The following is a 22,850-nucleotide window of genomic DNA, read 5'->3' as shown; positions in this document are numbered from 1 at the left end:
GAAACGTTATCACTCCTCTCTATCTGCCTTCTCCATTTTCTCCACTCTCTCACCCCCTCACAGGATGTACAGTAACCTTCTCCACATGGCACAGAGACCTGCCAACAGAGCGAGAGAGCGCTGATTTATTAGGAGTCAGAAACAGACAGGTGTTCGTTAATGATTTCTCTTTTCCTCTCCCTCCTCCCTCACACTCTCACACCAATGGCTGTGGCCTCGGGCAACTCCTGACTTTTATTTTTTCTCCTCTCCTCTCCTCTTCTCCCCCTCTTCCTCATTACCTTTTTTTCACCACTCTCTCCTCCCTCTTTCTCTCTCATTTTATACTTGTCTTTCTTATTTTTTTTAATATACACGCTCCCTTCATTCTCCCTCCCTCCCTCTCTCTCTTTTGGCCACATTCATCTTCTGATTGTTATGATTGCTGTGCGTTCCTCTGCCATGGCCTGCAGGAAGAGTGAGTTAGTACATGTCAGTGAGCACAGGTATGCACTGTGGACACCGGCTGGCTCATTCACCCACTGCAGGATTAAGGAGGGAGACACTCACATGCATGGGCTGCAAAACAGAGCTGCAAATCAGCCACATGGGAACAGTGTAGCGAACAAGACACTGGCACACAGAACATGACAGAGATTTGCCTGAATCGTGATATTAGCATTCAATACAATTAATGGTTATTTTTCTGCATAAAATCAGAAAAACCCTGAATCAAATAATCAGATCTTTTCATCAGCTCCACTGAAGGTTCGATAATCATTTTTGAATTATCACCCAGCTCAATGCAGATTTTTGAAAAACAAAAAAGAAGCACAGCATCATAACTATGAATATTGTAGGCATTGTAAGTCCCTTAATAAATCCCCTTGAAGCTCACAGCCCTGTCAGTCTTGACAAGCTCATGCTGTTCAGCCAAACTTTGTTCAAACCCACAAAACTTTATTTTAAACTCTAGTGGAGACTAAAAAGTTTCCAAAGAGTCCAAATGTGTCAGGCCACTTCAACAGGACTGCTTATTGACACATTAATCCGATGCAGAGCAACATTAGCTTTCCATCTGAGTCATGTTTGTGTCAACCTCATTAATGTCCAATATTCATGTAATAATCTGTCTTTTTTGCTCTGATTTAGTCTCCACCTTCATTACTGAGAAATATCTGGATCTTTAGCTCCACTATGTTCACCAGCTCATGCCTGACTCTCTCTCTCTCTCTCTCCTGTCTCTGCTGTAAACAGCTGCTGCTGGAAACAGGTGATGAGAGTGGAGTTTGTGAGCCAGGTAAACAAAAACACAATGAGCTAAAAGAAGGAGGTGTGGGGAACTGCAGAGTTGAGTGATAATTCCCAACACTGTGAGTGACCCACATTACACACAATCATTTTATAGTGTTAATATAAACTGTATGTTAAGGTGGGTTAATATAGTTGTGTCACTGCATCACTAAGCGTTGCTACAAAAACATTTTTCTCAGTGACAACAGTGAGAAACAACTCTCGAGCCTGTAGTGACCTGTTTTTTCTTCAACAAAAAAATGGGGACAATTAGATGTCCACCACTGCTGAGTAAAATGCTGTCCTGAGGTAACCTAACTCCCCACCACCACCACCCACCACCATTCTTTTCATGTTTGATTAGTGAACATAGTTGATACAGCAGCGAGCGGGGAGCTCTGAAAGAGATGAGAGAGTTCAAGCATGCCTTAGCAGCTTCTTTCTGTCACCATCTCACAGCCTGATGTTTAGTGAAAGCTGCATGCACGTGCGCACACACAGCCACAGTCGTTTCTAGTGGTAGTTCTGCACCCGCAGTGATGCAAATGTATACATGCACCAAGACTAACATGTAAATGTACACTTTAACATGCAAGGATTGGTGCTTGTTCTGAATTTGTATGTGTAAATGAACCTCTCACACATTCAAATAACACACACAGCACATAAACAAACACACAATCCATACATCTACTGATAAAGTAGATCCTACCAGCATCATATAGACACATGCATGCACATTTTTACTTGTACACACTCCCACCGAGGAGCAACATTTTTCTCTCCAACTCTGTCTGCTCCCTCCTCTCCCTGTCTCAAAGCAGGTGCTGAAATGAGACACTAAATAACTATTAGAGTTAGAGGAAGGGCGAGAGAGGGGGAGGAGAAAGAGAGAAAATGAGCGAGCACTTCCCCAACAGTAGCAGGGAGAGAGAGAGAGAGAGAGAGAGGGAGGGAGGGAAAAGGAGCGAGAGGGAAGGGAGAGCAGAGGAGCTTAGAGAGGGGATCTGCATTGTAAGTAGCTCTGAGAGCAGCAAGTGGTGGCTGTTTTTCAACCTGTTTTTATTTTCTCAAGGAGCGGGAGAACAAGAGGAAGAAGAAGAGTCAGGCAGAGGAGCACAGATCTGAAAAGTCTGGGCTGTGTTTAAAAGAAAAAGGAAGCTGAAGGAGGAGAAGGGAGGAAAGAAGCCAGGAGGAACACAAGGCAGCAATGGATAGCAGAGTGGCTCAGTCTGACCCTGAGATGGCCTGGATTCACACACTGCTGCTGGCCACCAGCCAGCACACACACTAGGCTGCTAACGCCAATGAGGTACAGTACTGGAAAACACACACCATAACTCCTGTATAGAAAAACCAGCAAAACAAAGAAACACAAACACATGTTCTTGTTAATACCGCTTTGCTGTAAGTTGGAGAATTTAGCTGCTGGTAGTGAAAGTCGAGCTGTGTTATTTGCCTGAGAGCGCAGGTTGTATTTTGTGTGGTAACTGAGAGAAAGTAGTGCTGTGGCAGCTTGTCAGGTGCATTACATTTATCTGACAGCATATATGTTCTGACAACAAAGGTTCATACTGTTTCTATGAGGGATCCAGGAAACAATACGGCAGTGAGATGTGTTTGTTTTGTCTCTGCTCAGAAAACCAGACGTTTAAATAACATCCATGTCCATATGCATGTGTGCTGCAGTGGTGTAGTGTAAAAATGTGTAATTTGACAGTTGTACCGTTGTTTTCACTTTCCTGCAACACAAAAGTTGCAGATATCCAGCTCAAGTAGATGCATAAATGCTGCCAGTGGAATCATTAGCTTCTTTATTCATTTATTCTCTTGGAAGAAGTTGCTGCTTGCATCAGTAATGTTTCCAGCAGCTCCCTAGGCAGTGCAGAGTGAGGTGAGCCTTGAATGTGATGGTTACAGTGCAGCAATGAGTTGTTGCAGAGCAGGGCAGGTAAGTGCATGTCTGGAGTATGTTGGATGAGGGGTTGTTAAAAAACTGTACATGGCTGAAACTTGGCGCCGCAGCATACACACTCTGCTCTGTTCTCTGTGTGGATATTTTAGCATAAGACTCAAACGCCGTCTCTGCCTGTAGTTGCAGGAGAAGCCAAAGCCTCAGGTTGTTAACTGAGGCCCATACATGGATCTGTGTGCGTACACTGTAGTTTTAGTTTCCTCTCACCCACTGTTTGTTTCTCTTGTGGGGAGTCATTCAGCTGGTTGATTTGTTGATGCTGCTTCATGAGGGATAAACACAATAATAACACTCAGCTTCCAGGTTTTCATTTTTAATACCACGGAAACTGCTCCCTTCATCTCAGTGTGGTGCTTGTGTCTCACACCTGAAACTGATTACCACCGTCCAGACTTTTTCTCAACATCTTTCAAACACCGTCAGAGAGCGGGTGAGCTGAGGTGATGGCTGCTGTGCTGTCTGCTGTCCTGATGAGTAAGTGTATCGTCATGTGAGACGACTGCTGCTGCTGCTGCTGCTGCTGCGCGTATGGATCGTCTGAAGGGTGCATGTTTTGGCTGGAGCACAATTAGATAGCTGTGGGTGGTTTCTGGATAATCTGATTTACTACAGTGTGTCTTACTCGAACACACCACCTGCACGTTGGGCAGACGTGTACCAGCACAAAGCATAAATCAGGACTTTGAACCATTTTACTGCACTTTATTACAGGCGGCAGATCCCCTGTCTGAAGGCACACTTCTGATAACGGTGTATCTTTTTGAATACTCGTAAAGATTTGAAAATAAATAAGATTCAGAGCAGCTGATTTCATTTAGCTGTGATTGAATTTCTAGCCCGTAATCGCACTGCTATAGATTTGGTTTCAGTCTGCATGCCTGCTCAGATCACTCACAGATTTATAACCCAGCTCACCACAGACCCCCCTCCCCACACACACACACACACACACACACACACACACACAGCTGTCTGGAGAGCACCTGCCTCATCACCTGCCACTCAGACAGTGGCTGTCTGAGCGAGTGTGTGTGTGCGTGTGCGTGTGCGTGCGCTGTGGGGAAACGATCCAGGATACCACACCTCGCCATCATCCTACCCTCTTTATCTTCCTGACCTCCACCAGCTAACCTCACATGTAAATTCTACCTGCACTCCTCATGGTGTTTACATTCACACATATGCACACATACATGCTCAGCCGCTAGCCTGAACGTGACTCTATATGTTTTGCATTGACCTGTTTCAGTTTAAAACTAGACTAAAATCATTAGGCACCACTGACTGAAAACAACCTGCCCTTTAAACATCAGTGACACTGATATTTTCAGTCACTTTCCTAGCCTTTTGGCTTGTGGCCTAAATAGCAGCGGCCCTAATTGCCCATAATAGCAGCCCTTGCTCCTGCACGTGTGTAGCTGAGTTTCTTTGTTTGTCTCCTGCCCTGGCTTAGTGGTCAATTTCAGAGGAATGAGCGTGCCGAGTCATCCAGGGAATGTGGAAAAGTGTCTCCGTGTGTCGGGGGGGTTTCATCTGGGGGCTGGCTGCTTCTTAAGTAGGACATGAACTTGTCTTCAAACTTGGACTGTAAAACAGACCACCTACGGAGTCAATAATAATATAATAATTTGTTTGACTTTGATTCATAGATAGAACAGATAAGTTCTGAGACTCCCAGAGTGCTCCAACTCCCTGAAAGCACTAATCATTCACTTTTTGGGCAGCAGTGCTCAGGCTCTGTCATTTATTAGTAAATCTGTGTCTGAGAATATTTGGCCCAGAAGATTAAAACATACTCAGGGTTAAAACTGGAGCCCGGAGGCGACGTGTGCCGATCTCTGCCCTGGCTGCGTTGGTACACACCTGTCTAGCACTGTAGCCTTCAGGTTATTTCACATGCTGACTTGGCCAATGCAACAAGGTGTGTGTTTCACATTTGTACTTGTGCAAGATGAGAAGTTTCAGGTTCAGGAGACAATGCTTTTTTACTAAATTGGTTGTTTTTTGCCTCTTTGCTCTTCTGAGGAAAAAAAAGACACACACATACAAACCAGGTGTTGCTCTCATGTACAACAGCCACAACTCTTCTTTAGCTCTCTCGATTCATCGCTCTAATCCTGATAACACTGCTGATATTCAGAGTTTGGTCTGTAAATAGTTTATAGCTTTAGCTCTGGGCTAAACTGGAATGGTTTCTGGATGGTCAGCTCGTTAGGTGTGTTCTGCTTTAACCCGATCACATTTCAAAACAACAAGCAGCCCAGCGGATGGCTTGTGCATACCTGTCCAGATGATAAAAGCAAGAAGCGAGGAGGAGGGGGGGGGGGTGAGGAGAAACTGCTGTTGCTCAGCTGGGAAAAAGTGGAGCAGAGAGCTGAAAAAACAGCACAGGAGTGAACACAAGAGAAGATGAATGCAAGAGATGCATCAGCAATTTGTTGTAAAGTAGGTCAGCCTCTGGAGAGCTCAGTGGCAAAGGATCAGATTGGAATCAAAGTGCTCTGATTGACAGTTTGAGTACAGCAAACCCAGCCTCCTCCTTTTCATTGATTTTAAATCTGAAGAAAACAAAATCTGAAATGAAACTACTGCAGATCCATGAACGGCAACAAAAAGACGGTGTGTCTTTTGTTGTTACTCACTCACCACAAACTCACTGGTCCATCAACAGGAAACTAATCTCTTTAACTCTGAGAGTGAATTAAAGGATAAGACTTTTTATTTTTATTGGACAAGTGACTTTAACATTTAATGGATGAGGTTGGCTTTCTTCTATATTTTCTTACTGTCAACAAACCCCATGAAAAAAACAAAACTAACAATGCATTCATCCATCTCTCTCCAGCTTTTCAAACTCCCAACCCTGCCCTGAGCCGATTGGTTCCCACTGAAGATGAAATTCCATGAAAATCGGTCACAAGTTTAATTTCTAATCAAAGCTAAGCAATTTCCGCACAAAAAAGCTGGGTACTGTAGTTTCTCAAACAGGACTGAATAGTTTGAATACTTTGTTTGGGGACTATTTTCAGCACTGGAGTAATACACAGGTGATGCTCGAGTGAGTATTCATAGCAGCAGGGGCTGCTATGAATACTGGGCAGTGTATCAGGGGCTTGACTTAGGATAAACAGCAGTGCAGATCCTCATGGTAATGAAGGGACATGTCACCCAGCCACACTTGGAGAATATTTGAGGATGGGGCTCTTTGACACATCACGCCAAGAAACTGTTGTTAAAGCAGAAAATTATTTTGCAGCAAACATAAAATTCATTGAGGGCTTAAATGAAAGAAAGAATTACAGAGCTCACTTCTTCTGTGTGTGATGTAGTGCTATAAAGTTACACACTTCTCAAAAGAGATCATTCCTGCTCAACCCAAGTTACATATATATATATATATATATATATATATATATATATATAATAGATTTACATTAAGTTAATTTTTTTATTTTTTTGATGAAGTGTATTTCTGGACATATTGAACAAATGCACTGGATTTAACTATTCATATGTTCATGTAACCTGCCAGAAACCATCCTAAATCAGTTCTCCTTCTCTTCAAGTCATACGGATAACCATCGCCTGTCAGAAGGTACTGATTATGAGATTTTCTGGATTTACTGCATGTTGGATCCTTGGCCCTTCATCAACTTGGTAGCTTTTGTGACTTATGACAAAGCACCATAATTAGATCAGGTTATTTCCATAAGTTTGTCAATAGCTCCTTTGTGTCTTTACCATCCTGGCTGTGTGTCTCCTGTGTCTCCTGCTTATCTGAGTGCAGTTGTTATGATTGGTAGAGTGAGGCAGGGGGAGGGGAGGTTAAAGGTCCAAAAGTCTTGGCGTTTACGTGTGAGATGGTCGCCATTTTTTCAGGCTTTTAAATGAGAGATTGCTGTTTGTCCCTTTGTGTTAGTGGAAATACCAGTGGGTGAGACAAGGTCAGGGAGGGCCTCGCTACGTCTTGTCGCTTTCAATCAAAGGCTGATAGCGTCTCAAACACACACAAACTCACATTCAGGTGTGCCCTGTGTGTGTGCGTGTCATAGCTCTGTGTGATGGTAAGCCATGTTGTCAGTATGCATCTTCATAGTGTCTGAGGAGGTCGTGGGTAAGTTGCCCGAGGCTGTGGAGGAGGATTAGGAGGACCCACACCGTGTGTAAACATTTGGGTAACCCCCCACCACCACCCGCCTCCTCCGTAGCCTCTGGGGTGCTCACCTGTCTCAGTGGGTGGAGGCTGGAAGAGGAACGAATACCAAGAAACTCCCTGACCTGAATTCACTCAACTGTTCTCACACCATCCAGGCATCTGATCTTTGAGAAAAATGCAGATTAGTGCGTCACCCTGACATCTGCTGTTCTTCCTCTGATTGGAATTCATGTCTCTCTGAAGAGTTTGTTTTGACTGAGAGATTTAGATGAAGCCCATTAAAATACCAAAAAGATAGCTCTTATCTTTTCATCCAGGTATGTTAGGTGTATATTAATGTTGTGCAGATAAAATTCAAATTACACACATTTCCATCAGCTCAGTCAGGGTACATCACTTAGTTTAATCTGACAATACAAGATCCATTGGGAGAATTTTCAGTAATTAATATGGAAAAAGTCAAACTTCATAGTCCAATTGTTCAACTAACAACAAGGCAAATGTGTCACAGCAACATTATTTATTGGCCAAAAAACCTGTCAACCTCAAGCAATCATAGGAACTTATTGCCTAATGTCTGAATCTAAACAGCTCCAGGTTGCCCCTAATCGTTTTTATGTCAACACATTACAATTTGCATCAAAGAATTGATAGAAAACCAGCACACAACCCTGTGAAATACATGGCGAGGATTTGAGGTTTGTACATTAAAGCTGCAGCATCTTGTTGGCGATTTAACAAAGTGTCATCACGATATGAGAGAAAATGTTACAAAAACTGGTTTCGCTGAACACAGAGCAGGAGGCTGGTTTTCCCCGAAGTGACGCTGAGTGATGTCATGTCTTGTCTCGGCAGACAATGCTGGGTTCTTTAGTCTACTGCTTGGCAATTAGTGGTCTGATGTGACCGAGTTACACTGCGATCTCACACACACACATGAGCTGGTCACACCACACTGTCAGGACACTCCAGTCTGTCTGACCAAACACACCAGACTCACGCTCACAGACAGAAAAGTGTGTGGGGGAAGGAACAGATTATTAAAGATGATTAAATTGTCATTTAATACAGTATAATCTGGCTGGATGTCCAGAGTTTAATCACCCGCACTTTAACAGACATTTTTTTAAAACTACTGAAGAAATATGCAGATTTGAATCAATGTTTTCTGGCTGTTTTTATCTTTATTTGTTAGGGGGACAGTTGATAGGAAACATGGGGCTGAGGAAATAACAAGGGTTCTCAGCCAGAACCAAACCACATCTGAACCACCAGAGCATCAGGACGACCTGAAATACTCAAACTGTCATTTCATTTTTTGTGGCTTTAACACCAGAGGGTGATGACCCCACCTTCTTTCTCTCAACCAGGGAACAACACCAGAACTCCAGGTCTCTCATACTGTACATCGCCTTGTAAAGTGTTTGAAAAATAACTTTGCTTTATCATTTGTTGTTTTGTTGACTTCAGAATGAGGCTTTTAGTCTTTAAAGCTTCAATGTTAGTTGTGGCAACATCCTGAAATGTGAGCAGGAAGATTGGTAATGTCTTGAAACTCTGTTTTGGATTTTTTTTTTTTTTTTTTTTTTTTTTTTTTTTTTTTTGTTTGTTTCATGTCAAAATTAAAGGATAAAAAGTGACTTTTAACAGTGTGAGACTGCAATCCTGCTAAAGCCTGACCTAATCTCACAAGCTCAGTTTTCTACTGAAGACATTTATCTTAAATGGGTCAAAAATATATTGTTTCGTTTTTTAAAAAGGCTAATAATTTAGCAATTATGTAGTTTTTTAGTTGTAGTTTTTAGCAAATGTAACTAAAACAGAGATAAATAGTGCATTTGTCAGGGACTATTTTCAGCTGCCGATTGACACTTTCAGCAGTAGGACACAATGTGGGAATAACTTCACATAAACTACAGTGCCCATATTCATAGTTGGATCAGTTCATTGTTGTTTTTTATACTTTAGTGGGATTTGTTGACGGAAAGGAAAATACAGAGGACTTCTTCTTAAAGTGGCTGGACCAGGCCTGTGAAAAACCAGTCTAGGAAAACCCCAGACTGAGGACATGAAAAGTGTGTGATTATTGTCAGTGAGCTGGTCAGAAACGTACTAAGGAGCAAAACAATGAAGTGTTTTATAAACTGTTGGAAGAATTTAAAAGTTGATTTTGTACAACAGGTGAAAACTGAGACTCCCATGCCAGCTGCTTTGTTTTTGTTTTGTTTTTTTTAGTTTGAAAGTCAGAGACAAATAGTCCTGGCCAGACTTGCGATGAACTGAGGGATGTTTGATGTTTGAATGATATATTGATATGTGACAGTCAGACCTGCAGGATCACACTGCTGCTGCTGCCAGCCTCAGAAATCTCATCAGATAACACCTCTGTCTCCTGGAGATTATATTTCTAAACAACTGAAGTCAAACAGGAAAATGTGCTTTGTAGGAAATGTAAGAATCAGATGGATTATGTTCAGAGGTAACGTATATTCTGAATGAATTAAGTGCTACAGCCAAGAAATGTAATTTCCAGCAGACAGTGTTGCAGATAGTTAAGAACTTATCAACAGTAAAATCTCTTATCAACCATACACAGGTTTACAATGATCCTTGTCCTCTTGGAAAAGGGATCTTCCCCTTAAAAGCAGAGTCACCCTCCCCCTCCCTGACATTAGAAGAGTAAACAGTGTAGAAATATATTTCTTCACCTTCATGAACTACAAACAGCTCCAAAGGTGAATCCATTTGTTTTAACACCCTCATATCCCCCTGGCAAACATCAGACAGACTTTAATTATGCGATTACACAACATCTGACTGTCATGACGCTGAATCAGGAATGGATTTATGCTCTCATTCATGTGATACACTCCATTAAAGGATTATTCTGAAACCTTTAAGAGGAAAACTATGACAATTAAAAATGCTCCTCATATGGCTGTTGGCGTTAAAGGCATGCCAGAGTGCCATTCATTAACTGCTGTATGCAGACACGCCGTCTTACAGCAGCCTAGTGAAATTACAGGGGGAAACACTGGCAGCAAAGTCCATAACAGTCACAAATAACAGCCTGCTATGACAAGGGAAATTACATGTCTTTGGAATTGAAATTTTAATAGCTTGATATAATTGTATCAGCGTGAGGAATGTGCAGTCCGTGTAATCGGATGCTTTCATGTTTTGATAAATGTGGGTGTGAGACTTATTGTCAGTTTTTGGGATCTCTGAGGTTTCATGATCAAATGAGCAGATAACTAATTTACTACAAAGATTGTGTAGATTTATGATGAGCTGGCTGTTGGTGCAGGATTATGTTCATTAGGGTAATACTGAGAGATGATTAAATATATATTTTTTCTAGACAATACACTGTAAACAAGAAGATATCTCATATGACAGATTGCAGATAAGTAAGTAAAGTTTAGATAATACTATACATCTATAGCAGGATTACAGTATAACAAGCCAGTAATCACATTCAGACACCAATAAGCTTGTGTCATTATGCAGCTGTGGTTGTTTATATGGCTCAGTGGCTGCACTATATGAGTGGATCAGTATAAGCAGTTCCCACACCCTCTCAGGTGTCCTGTGCTCAGGGCAGCCGTGCCCAGGCTCACAGATAAAGGCTGCCTTTGTCTGCAGCGGGGAACAGGTAACCATTTGTGCCTGCACTGCTGTGTGTGTGTGTGTTTGTGTGTGTGTGTGTGTACTTGTGTTTGTGTGTGTGCATGCATACATGCAACCTTACGTATGTGTGTGTGTGCAGTAGGATTGACTGGGCAGCCTACCGTTAACACAAGAACAGGTGTGTCTTTTCAGCAGCCTCATATTCACATCATACAGCACATGTGAGCTTGATAAGAAGGAAGGTAAACTGTGATTTCTACTCTGTGATTCTCTGAACAAACAAACAGCATTATAAACATAAACTTATACTTTCAGGAAAAGCATTCATTTATGCTTTTATCTTCTTAAGAGACTGTTCATGTAAATTACAGGTATATTATAAAATATATGTATCTCATAAAGATTTACAGTGTGTCACTGTGATAATTAAACCCTAAATCACAGATAAAAATACATGAATTGAAGGGTATAATTTCTGTGTGTGTGTGTGTGTGTGTGTGTGTGTGTGTGTGTGTGTGTGTGTGTGTGTGAACACAAATACATCAAAGAGATAAAAAAGTTAACAATTAACATCCACAGTGTGTGTGACCTTCTGTGTGCCCCAGACTCTGCACATGTTACAGTGAGTTTATGTTTTGAGCATTCGCAGCAGTTTACAGTGGAATAATGACAAAGTGAAGCGATCTTAAGAATGTCAGTGTGCAGACTGAAATCAGTGTAGTTTTCTCCCACAATGCACTGCACAGTGGTAATGGTGGAGCTGACAAAAAAAAAGCCTTGGCAGCAGCTTAGAAAACAAATATATTAATATATTGTTCATTTTTTGTTCACTGTTTGTGAAGTTTTGATTTTGAAAATAGACTTAAGCCAAGTCACCGTTTTATTGACTCATACTCTTCAGTTAGTACAATTTCTTTACTTTTCCTGACAAAACACTTTTTAAAAAAAAAGTAAAACTTCATCTGCTGAGGAAGAGTATGTGGTTCAACAAAAGCTCCAGAAAAGCTACTAAATGGACCTGGTGTGAGTTAATATGGCTAAACTAACTTATTGCTAGCTAACAGGAACAGCTGCACAGGAATATACAGGGCCCCAAATGAAATAGTAAAATGTGCAAATGTTTTAATTAAAACATGGGAATGAATTGTATTTTGGGCACACAGTATGATTAATTCATAATCTACATAGCTTAGCTTCATGAAAAGACAAAGACTTATGGCCTGAGAGAACAAATACTACATGTCTCAGCTGCTTGAGCTGAAATATGAATTTACAGGAAGGACAAATGACTTACAGTAAATGCTTTGGGTTATGAGGAGCTGTTATCTATTGTAATTTGATTAGAAAATAATAATATCACATGGTTCAGTGACTGTGGAGAAATGAAACTAAATAAGAAAATATGAAACCAATTTACCTCTGCATGGCTCTGTGCATGTGATAGTGTGTGTGTTGTGAGTGTGTTGTGAGTGTGTGTCTGCACCATTCATTTTACCTAGTGTTTAACTCAGAAGTGGAGGATTACCTGCTCAGGAAGCAGGAGGGTAAGAAGAGACTGAGCTCCAGTGGTGTGTTTAAACAGCCTGTCAGGAGAGCTAACTTTATGACCCGCTGCCGGGTTTCCACAGACACCCACTGTAAATATTCAATCAGAAGTGGTGCCTGCTGGCTAACATAGGCTGACAGGAAGGTAGGCCAACAACCACAGTGATAGATGGGTATAGATCTCAGGTGAAAGGTGAGAGTGCTGAGGATGTGCTCTCTTCCTCTGTGTGTTCGTCTGTTGTGGTATTCTGTCTGGAGGTGGTGTGTTTCTGTTTCTGTGTGTGTGTGTGTGAGAGAGAGAGATGTTAAGTACAGGGGCTGAGTGCTGTGTGTGGAGAGGTCTTTAATTAGAGCAGGAAGACACGGCTCAGGAGACACACTACTCTAGACTTAAGTCCGTGTCCATGCGTGTATGTGTGTGTGTGTGTGTGTGTGTGTGTGTGTGTGAAGACACACAGTGTTGAACTGGGAAACAACCTGCACGTGTCGATAGTTTCAGCGTCCATCTTGCTAATTCAAGGAGGTGTCTGCTTAGTGTGTGTGTGTGTGTTTGTGTGTGTGTGTGTGTGTCCTGCATGAATCCCAAAAATGTACAGGGGCCATTTTAGAAAGTTATCCCCACCAACACTAACATCCACAGACAGTCTGAATATAATTAAACTCACATAACTCTGCTTATTGTTCATTATAATTGAACATACAGTTCTGTGTAACACCCAGTCGAGTCTGTGGAATCTCTGGTGACACTAAGCTAAGTTGCTAACAGTGAGCTGTGTCCAGTCGACCGTATCTGATTGCAGGATAAGTGGTTTGTTGCTGTACTGGTTCAGACGAACGCACGGTTTGTTTTTCATGGAAACTTTTCAATTTTCCCTGTTTTGTCCCCTGTTGACTGTAGACAGTTCAATCATCCCAGCTCATTAAGTCCACAAAATTATAGATAACAACATATTAATCGCAAATAATCCAAATTATAGAGGTGACCAAACAGAATTTGTATTCATATCCTCTATATAAACCCCCTCTCCTTCTCTAATCCACAGTTAATGGAGGTACATCTGATTTGCATTTTTTATCGCTGTGATATCTAGATATGCTTTTTTAGTAACAGGATTTTTTAAATTATTATTATTTATTTAGGACATTGAAATTAAATCCTGCTGTAAATGAAATCACAAACATCTCCCATATTTTCATCATCATCATCTGTCAATAAAATTTAAATGCAAGTGAAAAATATGCAGAATGTTCTGATTAGTGTGTTTCATGGATTTTCTTCTGTGTTCATTTCATTTACAAAACACATATAGCATTTTCATTGAGGCCGTTCATTGCTGATTATTTTTTGCTCTACCTGCTTGTAATCCCTCAACTATGGAGTCTGGAGTGTGCCACTGGAATAATTACACTGCTTTAGAGTGTTTGATTATAATCAATTGATAGATGACAATAAATAGAGTTTTTTTAGATTTGCATTTAAATGATGTATTAACAAAGTAAAAACAAATGACAAGAAGATAATTAAACATGTTTTTTTCAGGACTTGTGGGGAGAGTTTAATTTCCGTTTAATTGCTTAGGCGACTGCTTAATTAAAGGAAATCATCTTTGAATTAAAGTGACCAAAAAAAGCACAAAATTAATGAATGGTGAGATGAAATAGAAAAAGACAGACACATGATCCCAGTGTGTTGCAGAGGGTTTGTGTGTGTGTGTGGTTGCTGCTACTATTTCTTTTCCTTCCCCAGCTTGTTAATTTGTCTTCAGTGTTTTATATTAAGAAGTGTTAAATAGAGCTTTAATCTATGTGTTTCTCTCCCGCTCTCCTTCTGCAGCTCCCATGTGTTCGCTCAGCCATGCTCCCTGGGTATGGATTCTCACCTTTTCCTGATTTCCAGCCCCACCTTCACGCTCTTCGCTGCCGAGGAGAGAGTCCCAGCATGTGGATCCCTGGCTCAGGAGAGTCCCAAGCTCTGAGCGAGACCCAGGAGGACCGGCCTCTCCTCCACCCGTGCCACCACAAGCATGTCGCCGTGTGCCAGCAGGAAACACTGGCTTTTATTGAGCTACAACCACCAGTGACTCCTAAACTAAACGGTCTGGGCTCTCCCAGGCCAACTGTCATTCCAGATGCACAGTGTAAAACACACTCCCTGCCACTGAATGGTTTCAGACACATCGCTAAATAAACTGAATGACGTGCAGAGCAGCTGCCACAGGACAGACAATGAACATGAAACAACACTAAATCTGAACTCTCATACACCTGCGGGTGATGATGAGGTCGAATGCCACAATGGAACTCGAACTGTCACGACGGTATGTCGTCCTCTCCACGCAGCTCTTAGCCTCCCTCTGTCCTTCCCTCTGTCCTCTCTGTACACAAACAGAGACTCATGGGAATCTCAATTACCTTGCTCACCATCCTCACCTGAAGGTCCAGGGTTTCAGAGCCCAGACTCCTGTCAGCCACAGAGGAGGACTTCACAAGGTTCACTGAAAGAGAAGTCGATCCGTGAGTGTGCAGTGACACAACAAATCAGGCTTTTAAAACACTGTACACACTTTATCTTTATCTAATTAAGTTATTTTTTGTTTCCAGGGAGAAAGATGCAGGTTTATTCCCCAGACAGCCTGAGTGATGAATCTCTCAGCAGCCCGATCCTGGACGCAGACTACATCTTCCCTGGTCCTTTTGCATCTTTCCTGGAGGAGGACCTCAGTGGATTATCTGCCCTGGAAGCCATCTCAAGTCCCTCATCCACAGACGGCGTGACAGATCACCCAAACCTCAGTCATGATGATATTTTTAATCTACCTGAAGAACCACTGCAGATAATAGAGGACTCGATACTGGGGGTGAGGGAAGGCAGTGGGAGTGTAGAGACGTCCAGTGCTACGGGGGGGAACTTTTTGTCCCGCAGCCGCCAGGGGGACCAAGAGCGGCGGCGTTTCTCAGCTTCTGAACTCATATCCAGACTGCAGCTGTCTCAGAGGAAGAACTCCTTCACCCTGAAGCTGGGGAAGTCTCTGTCTGCACGGGTCACCTCCAGGGACAGACAGAGCTCCAACAGCCTCAGCCCCAACCCTGACTGTGAGTAGACGTCCCACCTGATGTCAAACCTCAGCCATCTGCTCTGTTGTAGATTAATGACATCTACAGGGAACTAATCATGAACCTGTGGTGGTCATCACTGTCAATTCATGAGATCATAATGCTTTACTTTAGCACTGAAACAATGAATCAGTTTATCAGTTAATATACTGAGAGACTGAATCAACATTTTTGAGAACTGATTCCTCACTGAAATCATTTATCAATCAAAGAAACAAAAAAACAAACATTTAATGGTACCAGCTTCTAAAATGCAAGTGTTTGCTGCTTCTCTGTTTTGTTTTTTTTTATCAATGTAAACTGAATATTTTGGGGTCAGACAAAACAGGCACTTTGAATATGTCACAAGAGGTTGATTAATGGTATAAAATTAAATATATATATTATAATTCTAGAATTTTGGAAAATATCCACTTGATTTGATAAACTCAGAAAAAGGACTGTGGATTTTGTTCCCCCATTACCTCGACTGGAAGCATGTAAGAAAGGAATGATTTGATCAATAATGAGCAGGATGAGCAATTAGAACAACCAGAAACTGCTTCAATGGACAAACCAACGAACATGTAAGACAGACTTGAAAAAAATGTGAACCTGTCCTTTAAGATGTTGGCCGTGTGAGTGCTACATCTCTGGTTCAGGAGCTTTAATACTGGTCATCTCCCTCTAAAGGTTAAAGGTTAAAACGCCTGAAAATACCACAGAATAGAAATGAATTCTCAGCTGTTTCCTCTTCTACTATAAAAGGCTAGAAACTGTATATATGTCAAGATCCTGAAATGTTCACACAGCACAGTATTTGACCTCACCTCTGCATGACCTGCTTTTTATCCTCTCCAGATAAGTCCAACTCCAGGCACCGTGGCTCAGGAGGATCTAGTGATAGCGCCCCCCACAGTCCTGTAGGACCTGCACCTCCACTGCCCAGCAGTGACAGTGGGATGCCTTTGCATCGGTGGAGCACGAAACTTGGGTAAATTCAGACTTAAAAACAAGACATTTAAAAAGTGTAAAAATTAAAGCACACGTGTTAATGTCATTTCACATTTTTACTCAGAATGAGAAAGAAATCCATAGAAGAAGACGTGGGCACACTTCCAACTGTTGCTGGTTCCAATCGCTTATCAAGGTTTTTGCCTAGTTGTAAGTTGTTTTCTTTAAACTGTCTGTCTGCTCATCTTCCTGTAACCATCTTTCCCATTGTCAACATGTCTTTTGTTTGACTTCTGCCTCCTCCTGCAGCGATTCTGTACCAGGAGTACAGTGATGTCGCCATCAACAGAGAGATCCAGAGGCAACAGGGGAAGGAGCCAGGCACAGAGGAGGAGGGGCTCAGGGATGAGGGATCTGACGGGACTCCGTCTCCATCTAATTTGTCTCCATCCAGCTCCTTTCGCTCCTCGCGAGGCTCTGCGTTTGCTCTGTGGCAGGATATCCCTGACGTACGAAGCAGCGGTCAGCTTGACAACTTCAGCAACGAGGAGAGGAAATTACAGGAGGTCAGTCAGACACTTCACAGCTTTGTAACTGCATGTGGGTCTTATTCGTTTCTCTGTTGGACTGCTGCAGCTGTTTGCTAGTTCACGTGCTGTATGGTAGGCTGACATCCTGTGTCCTCCCCAACTCAGGCAAAGTTTGAGCTGGTGACCTCTGAAGCGTCGTACATTCGCAGCCTGACGATCGCTGTGGACCACTTCATGTTGTCGCAGGAGCTTGCTGAGTGTCTGGGAGCTCAAGATAAGCAGTGGCTCTTCTCCAAGCTGCCTGAAGTCAAAGATGTCAGTGAGAGGTGAAGTAAAATACCACTGATATCTCTGATGCCCTCAGGTTTTTGTTTTATCATCTCAGTTGTCACGTCACCTTCTCTGAGTGTCCAAGCAGGGTTGAATCGAGGATTCGACCGTGTCCTCCCCAACTTTAAGTGTATTTTCTGCTCACTCACTGCCTGTAGGTTTCTTCAGGACCTGGAGCACAGACTAGAGGAAGACATTCTGCGCTTTGATGTGTGCGACATCGTCCTGGATCACTGCCCGGCTCTGCGAAGAGTCTATTTACCTTATGTAACCAACCAGGCTTACCAAGAACAGACATACCAACGTTTGCTGTGAGTAACTGCTTCCACTGCATGTATAATAAATCAAACTCTGATCTGGAAACCAAACCTGAACTTAAACGTATGCAGGCGCTATCTCTCTGCGCACATTCATGATTGCAGTGCATAAAGTCCAATTGTTTCATGCTGGATGTCCATAATTTCCTCTGAGGGTGTTCAGGTGTTGTTTTACACCTGCATGACTTAACTTGCAGATGGTTCGCTGAAGATCTTTTTTTTTTTTTGTCAGGGTAAATAGCATGCTGGAATTTTCACCCTGTTTCTCCAAAAGTCATTAAAGTGTTTCTCCGAATTTGTTGGTCTTGTCCTCTCAGGCACGACAACCCTCGTTTCCCCGGCATCCTGGCTCGTTTGGAGGAGGACCCTGTCTGCCAAAGACTTCCTCTGACCTCTTTTCTAATCCTCCCATTTCAGAGGATCACGCGGCTTAAAATGCTGGTGGAGGTACATGATTAAACGTTAGCTGCAGAATTCATGTTCACACTTGAAACCCAATTACGTGAAACTGTAAATGGGGTAATATTGCGACTGGCCAAACAATTTGCCACAGCAGGTTTTTCCCCCAACAATGCATGACAGGAGTATTGTTTTCTCTTTGGCATGTCTTTGAAAACGTATTTATTTATTTATTTATTTATTTTTTCAGAATATCTTAAAGAGGACGACACCAGGCTCTCGAGATGAGGACACGGCCACAAAAGCTTTCAACGAACTAAAAAAGGTGGTGATTATCATCCCTAATAGCCAGTTGGATGAGCAGCAGTATTATCACTGGTGAGGCACAACAGTAATGACTGTGTTGGTCTGTTTCTTCTTAGATCATCAGAGAATGTAACTCCAGTGTGCAGTCAATGAAGAGGATGGAGGAACTTATTCACCTCAATAAGAAAATTCATTTTGAGGGAAAGGTGACTGATGCCTTTGTGGATTATTCTTGTGTCCAGATGGTCTAAGATTTTTTGTCTTCATTTTATTCACTAACTTCTCTCCTGTCTTTGTAGATCTTTCCTCTGATCTCTCAGTCCCGCTGGCTGGTGAAACATGGTGAACTCCTGGAAGTCGACACTCAGACGATGAGTATTTCTGGGTCAAAGCTGAAGTTACCCACCAAGCCCGTGTACCTCCACCTGTTCAATGACTGTCTCCTGCTGTCCAGGAGGAAGGAGTGAGTGATGCTCAGTTGATCCATCATATGCAAGAAAGGAACATGTAGTTACAAGATGGACTTTTTCAGGTCTATCTAATGCACTGTTCACATACCACTTACGTTGAAAAATCCACTGTAACTGTAATAATTTCTCCTCATACTGGCAATGAAGTGATTCCACTGAACACTGGTATAAATAAGGAACAAAGTTCTGGATTCATTTAAAAAAAAAAAAAGCTTACTAAAGTTATGTCATAGCTAAAATTAGGCAGCAGGGCCGTGGTGAGAATGTTTAAAATGCAGTGTCATTAATGTACCACCTGCTCCATCTGCAAACACTCTGTTAACACCCTCAGATTATTTGGACCTGACACTAGAAAGACTATCTTTAAAATTTAGTGTAATTATTTGCAGTGGTGCAAAAGTGTCAGTAGGAATAGTAGAATCAGCTTATAAAATACCCAAAATTAAGCCTCAACTGTGAAGACGGTGCTACAGGAAACACTGTTCAAAGGAGAAACAGACTTCAGCGCTGACAACAAACCTACATGAAAACACCAGGAGGTATCCTTCCACCACAGCTCAGCAAGTAAACACTGTCTGAGGAGACCTTTTTAGAATTCCTTCTAAAAAAAAACACACACAGTAACTGTAAAATATCTTCTTCATTTTATTAACTCAGACTGAAGCCATTAGCTTTGGTTGTATTTTAGAATAGATTTCACAGTGGGGGTTTCTTCAGAGCCAGTGCTCTCTCAGCATACATACACCATGAGTGTACTGAAGTAAAAGTTTAAAACAGTCGATGATGCCACTCTCATGGCTGTATGCTATGCTATGCTGAGCCTGTTGGCTTAGCTTGGTGTAAGGAATGGAAGCAGGGGGAAACAGCCAAAACTTTACATCTAATTTGTTTAATCTGCACAAAAACCTCCCCATGGATCTTAACCAAAAACAGTGAGCATTAAAGGGGCTGAAAGCAGCACATGATGATACAAATTTTCACCAGGATTATTTTTTCTGCAAACTTAAACTTAGACTTCAGAGATGCCCAAATAGAAATTTGGCAGTGGCTTTAAAGATTCACCAGCAGGTCATAACATAGTAACATCATACAACATAACATCTTGATAGTAAAATGACTGTAGTAATAGTAAAAATAAATGTCTTTTTTTCTTTCCTTCTTCTTCTTTTTTGCAGTACATGGAAGTTCATGGTGTTTGTTCATGCCAAGATAGGAGAGCTGAAAGTGAAGGATCTCAGTCAGAAGCTGCAGGGCATCTCAGGCTTCATCTTCCACCTGCAGCTGTGTGAAGGCCAGCAGCTCAAACACCAGATCCTGCTCAAATCACACACTGAGTGAGTAACAACACTTTGTCCAGATACTGTCAAGAATAACTTTGTTTCAGTCAGAACTGGAAGCTTTAGCAAACGGTGCTCTGACTGGTTGGTTTTGTGTCTTTGAAGGAGCGGGAAGCAGAGATGGATCACAGCGATGTTTCCATCTGATCCACTCGAAGACATCGAGCAGGCCAATGAGAACGATGGTCAGTGGAGAGCTGGACGTTTACCACCAATCAGCATAAACCTCTTCGCCCTCTAATTCATCTTTTTTCTTTTTCTCTCAGATATATCCCAGGTTCAGTGCATCAAAAGCTATCAGTCCCAGGAGCACGATGAGTTAACGTTGGAAAAGGCCGACATTCTTCATGCTAAGACCATTACAAGTGATGGTAAGAATTTTAGTAAACTCTTCCTTCAGATAAACTAAACCAGCTTCAACCTGCACCTAAATTAACTTGTGGCCATAAAAAGTAAAGTTTGTGAATCTCACTGGCCGTCTGAACTTTAAACAAGCGGTAGATAACGACATGTAGAGATTTGTTTGATGTCTGAGGGATGTGAGTGTCTCTCACCAGGCTGGGTAGAAGGCATCAGGCTGTCAGACGGGGAACGGGGCTGGTTCCCCAAAACCTATGTGGAGGAAATCACAAGTCGCAGCGCACGCCTCCGCAACCTTCGAGAAAATATACGCATCAAATGTGTCACACAGAAACTGGAGGGAGAGGACTAACCATTTCTACTGCAGCTTGTCCTGTGTCAGAGGTGCATTTCATTTGATAAGTTGAATTTTTAAGCCTCTTGATCGTTGTTTCTTACACATTTCCTTTAGCATGCTAACTGTGAATATATTCTTGAAATGAGAGTATAAAGCTTCTACTGCTCTCTCACAATTTAAGGCTTTTATGCAATAAAAGTCTGCTGACATCAGTCTGTAGTTCCTAAACTTTGTATGAGCTATTACTTTATTTATGCATGCTTTCTGGAAATGCATCTCAGTACCATTTTAGAATCAGAGCAGAAATTGAAGCATCTCTGTTGTAAATGTGGTGTGCCTGTCTGCACATTTACCTACACAGCTACTAAATGTAAATAACATCTAAAGGTAAATTTGTACATTTCTCGGTTCATGTCAGAGCAGATCAGCTTGTAGCATAGTAGCAACTAAAGATCTATCTCTACACACTTCCATCCCTCCCTGATCAAACTGAGCTCTGTGAGATGCAGGAGATTCATCCATGTATTATTACTACGTCAGAAATCACCCGAGGCAGATTGTGCTGCTGAGCTGCATCAGGACACATCAGAGGCTTCTTATCTCTTGTCTTTGTTCACAATGAGTGCTGCTTTAATTTCACTACTCCACAGTAACATTAGTTCATTTCCCTCCACGTGTCAAAGATGTGGATTGTTGCCTTCCCTGTTCCTGTTTCATTATTTTAAAGATTCAACTGTAACATAAATGAAGAGCAAATTATCGTCTTTACAAGGCTGCACTACACAAATATTATTTGTCAGCGCCTTAATCTCATTAAAGGATTAGACTGACCGTACTCTATATTTTTATCATTGTCAACAAAGCCCATGAAAAGAGCAAAGCTAACAATAAACTCATCCTGTTGACAGTTTTGTCTGTCACAGCCTAATGAAGCTTATGCCTCTATTGTTGTTTAAAACTATTTAAACACATCAGTGAGTCACACATGAACATGGGCAGGAACATGTAAATACTGCCTAGACCACCAAATGTATATTAATCCACCGCTCAAAGTAGTCCCCAACAAATTCACAGTTTACTCCTTTTTCAGTAACATTTGCTAAAACCTCCAGTGTCCAGCTGTTTTGGGACTTAAAAAAAGACTTAATGCATGTGACATTTCTGTTTTTAAAAGACTCAATGTGCAAATTTAGTTTTAAAACTTAAAGACGCCCCAGCTAGCACCAGTTGAATGAAAGGTCAACATTATTGTATTACGCTAATAATACTAAATAAAATAATGCTGTTCTACACTAAGCACTGAATGACATTTAGGAACATCATCCACATCATTTCCCCCACTGGGTGTAAAAATCCCCAGATGATCAAGAGCACAGTGTAACTGAGCTGAGACCTGTTGTTAATGAACCACTATAATCTACATTAAACTCTACCAGTGGCACATGTTTATAACCCAACTTTTTTTTTTTCTATATCTAAGTTGTTAGTTGTAATTTAAGTGGTTGCTGTTGCAGCATGTGTATTTATACTCCTCTAGCTGGTTGTTCTCTAAGGAGATTCTGATGTAAATGGACCTTACTGTAGATGGCTTCATGTATAAAGAGTAGGAAATGGTTCATTTACTTTTTTGACTGTAATTTATATGAAAAAAGATGTAACAGATATTATGACGTTCCATAACTATGAACTTCTGTCAGAGTAATTTCTAGTACCCAATGAATATAAATACCGTAATACACTGGATGTTTACTGGATGTTCTCCTCACTACTGTAAATGTTTAACCACTGAAATAAAAACAGATTATTACATTTTATGTTGTGTTGAAATAATGAGTTTTC

General features: G+C 41.6%; 1 protein-coding gene across 1 annotated transcript; it reads left to right on the top strand.

Annotated features, from left to right (window-relative positions):
- Nucleotides 1–2,211: 2,211 nt before the first annotated feature.
- On the top strand, nt 2,212–22,825 carry arhgef19 (Rho guanine nucleotide exchange factor (GEF) 19). Its single transcript, XM_018675168.2, is given in 17 exon segments — nt 2,212–2,584; nt 14,413–14,754; nt 14,756–15,092; nt 15,180–15,671; nt 16,533–16,665; nt 16,750–16,835; nt 16,935–17,191; nt 17,321–17,481; nt 17,644–17,796; nt 18,120–18,249; nt 18,452–18,526; nt 18,624–18,713; nt 18,807–18,970; nt 20,153–20,311; nt 20,420–20,499; nt 20,581–20,685; nt 20,872–22,825. Coding segments are annotated over 16 exon segments (2,898 nt in total). The 5' UTR covers nt 2,212–2,584; nt 14,413–14,433; the 3' UTR covers nt 21,027–22,825.
- The last annotated feature ends 25 nt before the right edge of the window (nt 22,826–22,850 follow it).

This window comes from Lates calcarifer, linkage group LG6, assembly GCF_001640805.2.
Source record: "Lates calcarifer isolate ASB-BC8 linkage group LG6, TLL_Latcal_v3, whole genome shotgun sequence".
NCBI classification, from domain to species: domain Eukaryota; kingdom Metazoa; phylum Chordata; class Actinopteri; family Centropomidae; genus Lates; species Lates calcarifer.
Note: the sequence above shows the minus strand (reverse complement) of the source record. Positions and strands in the feature narration are given on the sequence as shown.